This window comes from Fukomys damarensis, unplaced genomic scaffold (assembly GCF_012274545.1).
Source record: "Fukomys damarensis isolate Sample0158 unplaced genomic scaffold, DMR_v1.0_HiC HiC_scaffold_19, whole genome shotgun sequence".
NCBI lineage: Eukaryota > Metazoa > Chordata > Mammalia > Rodentia > Bathyergidae > Fukomys > Fukomys damarensis.
Window position 1 is genome coordinate 380,358 of NW_022900931.1, and position 9,168 is coordinate 389,525.

General features: G+C 46.7%; 1 protein-coding gene across 6 annotated transcripts in view; it reads right to left on the reverse strand.

The window, feature by feature from the left end:
- Positions 1 to 9,168, reverse strand: part of Ppp6r2 (protein phosphatase 6 regulatory subunit 2) — a 64,411-nt gene that overhangs the window by 12,641 nt on the left and 42,602 nt on the right. For all 6 annotated transcript variants that reach the window (XM_010634251.3, XM_010634253.2, XM_010634254.2 and 3 more), the window contains 4 exons: positions 7,471 to 7,583; positions 7,086 to 7,199; positions 4,337 to 4,463; positions 3,144 to 3,296 (listed from right to left, as the gene is read on the reverse strand). In XM_010634251.3, the coding sequence (XP_010632553.1) occupies positions 3,144 to 3,296; positions 4,337 to 4,463; positions 7,086 to 7,199; positions 7,471 to 7,583 (507 nt within the window). The remainder of the gene's footprint in view (positions 1 to 3,143; positions 3,297 to 4,336; positions 4,464 to 7,085; positions 7,200 to 7,470; positions 7,584 to 9,168) is intronic.

Consider the following 9,168-nt stretch of genomic DNA (forward strand, 5'->3'; position numbering starts at 1 on the left):
TGGGTATTTTGTCTCAGCAAGGAGAGAAGAGTAACTAACACACCTTCTTAAACTTCCAATCACTGAAGAGGAGGAAACTCTAATTCATTTCACAAGGCTAGTATCAATTTGATATCAAAGTCAGATAGACACTACAAGAAACCTGTAACATTCCTTATGAATAATGATGTAGAATACCAACAAACAAAAAGCAGCATTATATTAAAAGAATTCCACCACAACAAACTGGAATTTGTTCCTGGAATGTAAGGATGGCTCAACACATGAAAATCGATCAATGTAATAAAACATATTAACAGAACAAAGGACAAAAACCAAATTATGATCTTAATTCACAAAGTATTTGACAAAGCTGGGCATGGTAGCACACACCTATAATCCTAGCACTTGGGATACTGAGGCAGGAGAACCGCCACAAGTTCAAAGCCAGCCTGAACTAATAGTGAGGCCCTATCTTAAACAAACAAACAAACACCTAGTCATTAAAACAGTATGGCCACAGCAGGCCAGTGTGACAGAAGCATGGACCAATGGGGCAGACTACAGAGCCTACAGACAAACCTTCCTTCACATGATAGATTGACTTGTAACAATAATCTCCAGACAACCTAATGGGGAAAGAACAGCATGAAATAAATGGTGCCAGGGAATCTGAACATCCACATGTGAAGAATGAAGGTGGACTTTCTTTATACCATATATAAAAATTAACTTGTTAAAAATCTAAAATTAGGGCCAGGGCTTTAGCTCAGTGATTCCACCACCTGCCTCAAGCACCAGGTCCTGAGTTCAATCCCCAGTATCAAAAAACAAACAAACAAATAAAAAAATCTAAATTAGGGGGGACAGGAGGGAGGGGACAGAAAACAAAAAAGAATCAAGATGCAATATATATATGTACCAATTCCTCATGACAAATGTATTTATTATGTTTTGCAAACATATATCAATAAAAGGAAGAAAAAAATTAAAAATTAGCCAAGCATGGTGGCTCCTGCTTATAATCCCAGAACCTGGGAAGCTGAAGCATTTAAACTTTAAGCCTTGCCTGAGAGACTTAGCAAGACTTTGCCTCAAAATTTTAAAAATAAATAAAGGGCTGGGGAAACAGCTCAGTGTGAAGACTTTGGGTTCAATCTCCAGTGTCACAAAAAGAAAAATAAATGAAAAATGGGTCAAAGATTTAATTCTTTGAAGAAAATATGCAGGAAAAGTTTTAATAACAACATTGGATTTGGACACCAAAAGTATAGGCAACAAAAGGTGGGAAAAGATAAACCAAGTTTCATCAAAATTAATGTAAAGTGCTCATCAAGCCGCCTAGTATGCATCAGGTCTCCACCACTGCAAAACAAAAAAAGAAGCATGCTCATGACTAATCATGAGGGAAATGCAGATCAAAACTACCATGAGATGCCACTGCACAACCACCAGGACAGCTACTGTCAAAAGGAAGCAGGTGTTGCTGAGGATGTGGGGAAACAGGAAACTTTGCACCTTGCCGGTGGGAATGCACAATGGAACAACTGCTGTGGAAGGCAGCTGAATGGCTCAAGAACCCACCATGAGATCACTACGACCTTGCAGTCCCACTCCTCTGCATGCATCAAAGGAGCAAAACGCAGGGCTCAGTGAGATGTTTGTGCTCCTGCGTTCACAGCAGCACTATTTCCTATCATCAAAAAATGTAGGGAAAACCTAAGTGTCCACTGATGGACAGATTAAAAAAATGTTCTCAATGCATGCAACAGTAGACCATTCTATTTTAAGAGGAAGGAAATTAGCCAGGTGGGGTGTGCACATCTGTAATCCTAGCACTCTGGGAACCTGAGGCAGGAGAATCACAAATTGGAGCCCAGCCTGGACAACTCTAAGATTTAGTCAATCTCTATCTCAAAAAAGAAAATGGTCACATTCTACACCATGGATTCCATTTATATAATGTACGTAGAATAGTCAAAGTCAGAAAGAAAAAATAGAATAGATGTTGCCAGCAACTGGGAGAGGGTGGAATGGAAAGTTCGCATTTCAGGAGTACAGAGTCTCTCTGACCAGATCTGAAATAGATAACTGTAATGATTATAACAATACTGTAAATGGAATTTCACATTTAAAAATAGTTAAACATGGCAAATGTTTATGACACTTTACTACAATAAAAATGAAAGACTGAGAGAGAAAATTATTTTGAAGAGAAAAGGAAAGTAGGTCTTTAAAAAATACTCCCTCAGTGCAGAGTGGGATTTCAGTCACAATAGTGACATTTCCCCAGGGCTCCTCCAGCACTCCCAATGGTGGTCCCCAGAAAAACATCTTCATTCTGGGAAATAGTTTGTGGGAGGTTTTGGTCTTCTGGGAGTGAGACCCAGGACAAGGCAGAATGAAAGTGTTATCTGATGCCAGTCCCTGTTGCTTTTGCCAGCACCTATTCCTCAGAGCCACAGCTCCCTTCACAGCACCAAGAAGCTGCCACGGCCTGTACCACTCGCCTGCCATGCACACCTGTCCCTTTCTGCAGACACCCACAGCATCCTACAGGCCACTGGGAAACTTCTGCTGAATGGAGTGTAGCTCATGGCTCTGACAGTAGTTTCAAGGGCAACTTTCTCCTGTGGATAAAAGGGAGCTTCCCCCTCAGAACATGTTTTCCCTCTGTGGTGCAGGAGATCAAACCCAGGCTGCAGGCATGCTAGTCAAGTGCTCTACCACTGAGCTACATCCCTGTCCCTTTTTATTGAGACAGGGTCTTACAATGTTCCCCGACTGGCCTTAAAACTTCTCATCCTCCTTACTTCAACCTCCCAAGCAGCTAGGATTACAGGTGTACATCACTGCACCAAGCTCAGGACATTTTCTATTTAAGAGCTGCAGTGTCCATCCTATCTAAGTCAGAATATGACACAGAAGACAATGGGACTGGACACCAGTGTCAGGGCAGTTCCATGGTAGAGGATGGGCTCCTGCAAGCCCCAGGCTGTCCGCTATGTACTCCACTGGGGTCTGTGGAACCCACACCTCTCTGCTACAGGCCTGTATTCAGGGACCCTGATGGACTTTGCCCCACTGCTCTCCTGCCCAGCACATGAGCATCTGTCATACATGGCACATGCAGACACATAGGGCTGACTGAGATGCCAACTCACCAGCAGCAAGTCCATGGTGTTGAGCCGGCAGAGCTCCTGGTTGATGCTGGGTGTGTTTGTGTGCAGAAGTGCAGCCATGAGGCGCGCACCATGCAGACGGGCATTCCCCAGGGGCTCCTCCAGCACTCCAATGGTGGTCAGCATTGCTTTCTTCTGCAAACACAGGGGGCACCACCCAGTTGGAGCCCTGGGACCAGCATGGTTACTGCTGAGTTCTCATGGCTCTCGTGCCAACTGCTCAGGGGCCAGGGCCACTGCTTTATGATGTGATCCAGGCTGGGGAGAATAGGGTATAGACGTGGGGGTTCCTCAAGGAAGGACTGCCTGCAAGAGGAAGTGATGGGGTCCAGAGGGGAGCACCCACAGTTCTCCTCAGGATTGACAGAGTGAATGAGGTAGGAAGCCTAGGGAATCTCATCTGAGTCTGCCTATGAGACCTATGAGATGTCTCCACAGTGAGCCAACAGTGCCAAACTGAGGGCCAGAAGACTGTCAGACGGGAGCCCGCAGCACAATACTTCACTACAAATGTGTGCTCCTGCTGCTCAGGAATGAGTTAACAGATTCCCCAAACTCTCAGAGGATAGGAAAGCTCCCCTCATCAGAATGGATGTGGGTATTTTCTGATCCCTCACATGAGTGTAATGCAACTACATTTTCATTAACTGAGTATTACTGGCTGACAAAATAAAATCCACTGAGCTTGCTTGCTAGTGGGGAAGGCAGACAACAAACAAGATGTCACGTAAGAGATACCACAGGGTGGTGTGGGTGCTGAGGAGAAGCACCAGGGAAGAGGGATGGGACTGCACCTGAGAGAGTGGTTATGACAAGAGGCCAGAGAAACAGAGGGTCCTGGAAGACAGCAAGGGTGTCAGGGACCTCTGTACGCCACTCTCTTTAGTATGACCCAAGCATTGACCAGAGCTGCTAGGTAGGAAGGGCTTCCCTGGCCCCCAAGGGGTCCTGAAGCCCTGGGTGGGTGGTAGCTGCAAAATACCCCCTCTCCCCATGAGAAGGGAGAGCATCCAGGAAGAATGGGGTTTTGGTATCTGCGTGATGGTTCTCAAATAGGGCCTGGGAAGGGCAATGTCAGAGCACACTCACTGGGATCACTGTGGGGTTCTCTCCTTGCACATCACCCCATCCTATGAGGTCTCTAATGGTCCCAGAAGTGGTTCACAGCCCTTTACCTTTGGTGGGTTGAGAAGGAGCTGGTGGAAGTCCTTCAGCCGTGGCTCAATGCCATTCAGGACACTGCTGCAGACAGTGTGTGACCTTTCCAGTCCCTGAGAAAAGGAGTCCACCAAGCCCTCTGTCCTGTGGATGAGGACAGCAGATGGAGCCTCGGCGGACGCACTGTGCCACATGCACATCTCATGCACCTTGCCAACATGCAACTCATCTTCTTTCACAAAAAGCTCTTCTTAATTCTCTCAGAAAGAAATCTCAAGAATGATATTATGCAAGACCTCCAACATGACTTGGCGACTGCTACAGAAAGGAGAGGCACCAGTGCTTTCAGGAAAATGTTCCCAGGTGACAGCTGAGACCACAGGGCTGGGGTCTGCTGGCACAGGACTCATTGCCCTGTTCCCCCTAGGCCCCAAATGGGGCCCACTCACTCCACCTACTTTTTGAAAATATTTACTGGTGTCTCCAGGCCTCAACCAAGAAACAGGAGAGACTGGCCACGTTATCTCTTTGGTTTTTCAAGGAAATTTCTCTAAATGAGATATTTATTTAAATATTTTTCTAATAATAAAAGTTACAGAGGTTGCTACAGGAAATAGTGGAAATACATAAAAGGACTTAAAAAAAAAACAGAAACAGCTGGTTTATCTGTTTTCCTTTTATATTGTCTTTCTATCACATGTGGGGCTGGGCTTGGCCCTCAGAAGTAGCCAAGGTTTCCTGGATTTCTAATTAGGTATATCAACACTCCAGTTGCTGAATATAATTATATTTTTAGAGAATAAACTACTAACTATATTTTTGGGGTGGATGGAAGAAGGGAATACCCTCACTGTTAAGATTAAGCAAATTTAGGGCCGGGGACTTAGCTCAGTGGTTCTGGCGACTGCCTCACAAGTGCAAGGACCTGAGTTCGATCCCCGGTACCGAGGGGGGCGGGAGATCAAGCAAATTTCTTTTCTCTTAAAAAAAAAAAAAAAAAAAAAAAAAGCTGAGCTGGGGATTTAGCTCAGTGGCACCACACCAGCCTTGCAAGCACAAGGTCCTGAGTTCAATCCCTGGTACTGGAAAAAAGAAAAACAACAGGCCAGAGATTTAGCTCAGTGATACCACACCTGCCTCACAAGCACAAGGGGTCACTGCTTGGTACCAAAAAAAAAAAAAAAAAGAAAAAACAACAACACCTCCCCCCCAAATCACAAGAAAGCAGACTCTTTGGCCAGGAATGTAGCTCAGTGGCACTGTGCTTGCCTTGCAAGTGCAAGGTCCTGAATTCGACCCCTGGTATGAGGTGTGGAGGTGGGGATAAGCTATGAGCGTCAGGGATGATGAAGTTCTTCCCAGCATATGGAAATAACAGAACTGAAGTCACCTTGGAAGAGTCAGATCACTTCCCTAGCAGGTGAGGTCCCGGGGCAAGCACGCAGAAACACCATCACCTATCTAGCATACCCTGCAAAGACTCTTGGGCTGATGAACCCTGCTGCTAACTCCCCATGTTGTTGTATTGTCTGCAGTGCACACATGACCTGGGATCATTGCTCTCCCAGTGGCTCTGTCAGTGCCCCCTTGCATGCTCAAAGCTCCAGAGATTTCTGCCTGGTGTCTGGGAAAGGTCTTAACCACTTATATCCCCAGTGAACTCAATCTTTAACTTGTGTGTCTTGCTGGTTCCCTGTCTTGGCTGAGAACTGGGATCCTGCTGCCTCTGCCTCAATAGGCCTTCAATAGCTATACCTGTGGACAGACAGTATGGCAACCTCTCCAAGGGTCACAATGCCCCACCCATCACTGCCCCATACAGGAGCCCACAGGACCCCCTCAATGTCAAGAATGTCTCTATTTGGGACCTCTCAAGGAAAACTCCCTGACTAGCGAGGGCCACCCACTAGCCTGACCTCATGGACTGCACAGCACCAGGTACCTGCCTATTGCACCTTCCACACTGCAGAACTGCTACCCACAAGCTGATCTTCTGGGCCAGACTGGGGGCAATAGAGGAGAGGCAACATTTCAGTTATCTTTGTCTTTTAGGGCCTCTGTATAAGCAACAGGGTAGGCATTCAAATGACACCTGATGATTGAAAAGAAGGTGGACAGCCCTGTGCCTGATTCAGTGCTCACAGAGAGATGAGCATGCATGTTCACCCAGTTTAGGAGGCAAAGATGAGGCCCTGCCCTGACAGGGAGATAACATACGTATGTAAAAACATAGCACTGTATCAGAGTGGAAGCCCTTGCAATGATACATAAGAGCTACAAGGACCCGCTAGAGCCATGCTGGGAAACACACTACTCCACACATGTATAAATGCATGGTCCTTGTGTTGGGCTTGAGCCTGATGGTGAGGGCCAGAAGACTTGGCTGTAGCCAAAGAGTTGACCTCTTCTCTTGCCTTTTCCTTTTCTTTTTCCAGCACCAGGGATTAAATCCAGGGCCTTACCCATGCTAGGCAAACACCCTACCACTGAGCCACATCCCTAGTCCTTTATTTTTTATTTTGAGACAGGCTCTTTCTAAGTTGTCCAGGTTGGCCTTGTACTTGCAATCCCCCTGCCTCAATCTCCAGAGTAGCTGAAGTCCAAGAGAGTGTCACTACAAAGTTGATCTTTACAACCCAGGGCAGCTATCCACATTTTTATTTGCATAACCAAAAATTAATTAAACACACAGTCCAGCCATTCTCTGGGCACCCACATCCTGCAATATCCAAGCAGTTTGCACCACTTTTCCAGGGAGAGGCTCACCCAGCCCGCCGTGGCTCCAGCAAGGCAAGCAGCACCTGCATTCCGCTGATCAGGCAGCTCTCTGTGTGATCCCCGTCAAACATGTTCTTTAGAAGCTGCTCCACACAGTTCTGCCTGTCGGGCACACACAGAAGTCACTGCCTGTCAGGGAAGACAGATGTGACACAGCAACGCTTTCCTCCCCAGAGGACCCTACAACAACCTGCTCCAGGCAGAGCTCCTATCTTGCTGGGGACTCAAGACCCTCCCCGGGCTCTGAACTGGGGAGCTCATCAGACTGAATCAGAGGCAGCAAAAGCATATCCTGGTGCTTAGCAGGGTTTCTGAACATCTCCATGACCTGGAACAAGGCCTACATTGCCCCCCCACCAAACCTTGTACTCACGACTCCAGTGCTGTGAGGAGGGGGTCTGGCTCCAGAGTCTCTTGCAGCTGACTGCCCTGGTCTCTGCTCAGCCTGACAATGTCACAGAGGGCCTGAGAAGCATTGGACTGCCTCTGCAAAGACAGGGAAACCGATGTCCCAGTCACCAAGAGCTGGCAGTGGGATCAGCCTCTGGGCAAACCACTGCCACATTCAAAGCTTCTCAGAGGCAGTTTTCTACAAAGACTCCAGGTTAACAGGCTCATTTCAAAGCAGCTTGTATCTCCTTGTTCAATGTCAAGATGTAGACCTGAGCTAGGCACAGTGGTATACTCCCATTACTTGGGAGGCTGAGGCAGAAAGATCATAGTTCAAGTCCTACCTGGACAGCTTAGCAACCCCCATCTCAAAGTAAAATACATTTTACTTTATAGCTAGGTATGTAGTTCAGTGCGAAGTTCCTGGGTCAATCCTTGGTATTAAATAGAAAACAGGAAATCTGTTATATGTTTTTTCTTTAGTTGTACTGTACCATCTTCAGGTATTCAAAATGGGGCCTCAAATGGCCAAACACACTACACAGATGTTGCTCTACACCTATGATCCATGATACTAGAAATGTGACTACAGTGACTAATTTTATATTTTAAATTTAATGACGAGTAGCTTTTATTATTCAGAAAGAGTCCTATGACCTAAGGAAAAATAGGGAAGTCACTACAGAGAAGAGGGAACTCAACTTTCCTAGGGAAACATGAATACTACCCCTGCCCCACCCTGACTCAAATGTGTACTGGCTTACAACAGGGTGCTCTGTGGGGTACAGTACGACCCAGAGAAAAAGCACCCCTGACCCCACAGTACTGGCATCTGCACTGTAGCAAGTCTACTTCATGGAAAGGACATCAGCCAGCTGTCTCTGTCACTCAACCCATGACATTCATACCAAGAGCTCTACATCTCAGACAGAGCAGCCTCTCTGCTGCCTACGGAAGCCAATGCAGCCTCTGCCAACTGTCTGGCCAGCTCAGTGGGCTGACGGGGAACAAGTAGTGACTAGGCAGCAATGAACACCTTGGACATGGGTTGACACCAACGTTTTCAAAATTGCTGAGATCAGAGTGTGTGTGTGTGTGTGTGTGTGTGTGTGTGTGTGTGTGTGTATGATACATGCAATGCACAGACAAAGGCTTCTCAGAATATAACCCATACTCTCACCAATGATTACCACAAGGACCAGAGAGGGAAACTGAGAGAAGCCCTGCTGTCAACTATGATGCTACCATAAGAATATATTTTTGAGACAGGTCTTGTTTGTATTTTAAGCTGGCTTTGAACTCACTATGTAGCCAAGGCTGGCCCTGAACTTGCTGTGATGCTCCTGCCTCAGCTTGGTGAGTGCTGGGATGACAGGCGTGTGCTGCCATACCTGGCTTGAATATTTACTTGGCTTTCATCACAGTTCTGGTTCATGACTCTGATCTACCTGTCTGACAAGACTCTCCTCTTTGCAGAGAGGTCCTGCACTGTGACCTGAAAGGAAGAATGTAGCACGGAGAAGCCAAGAAGAGTCTGAATAGGCTTGTCAGGTTTCCCTTCCTATTCTATTAGCAATCAATGGGCCAGGGATTTAGCTCAGAGGTTCTGCTGCCTTCCTCACAAATTCAAGGTCCCAAATTCTATCCCTGGGGGAGGGAGGGAGGGAGAGAGAGGGAGAGG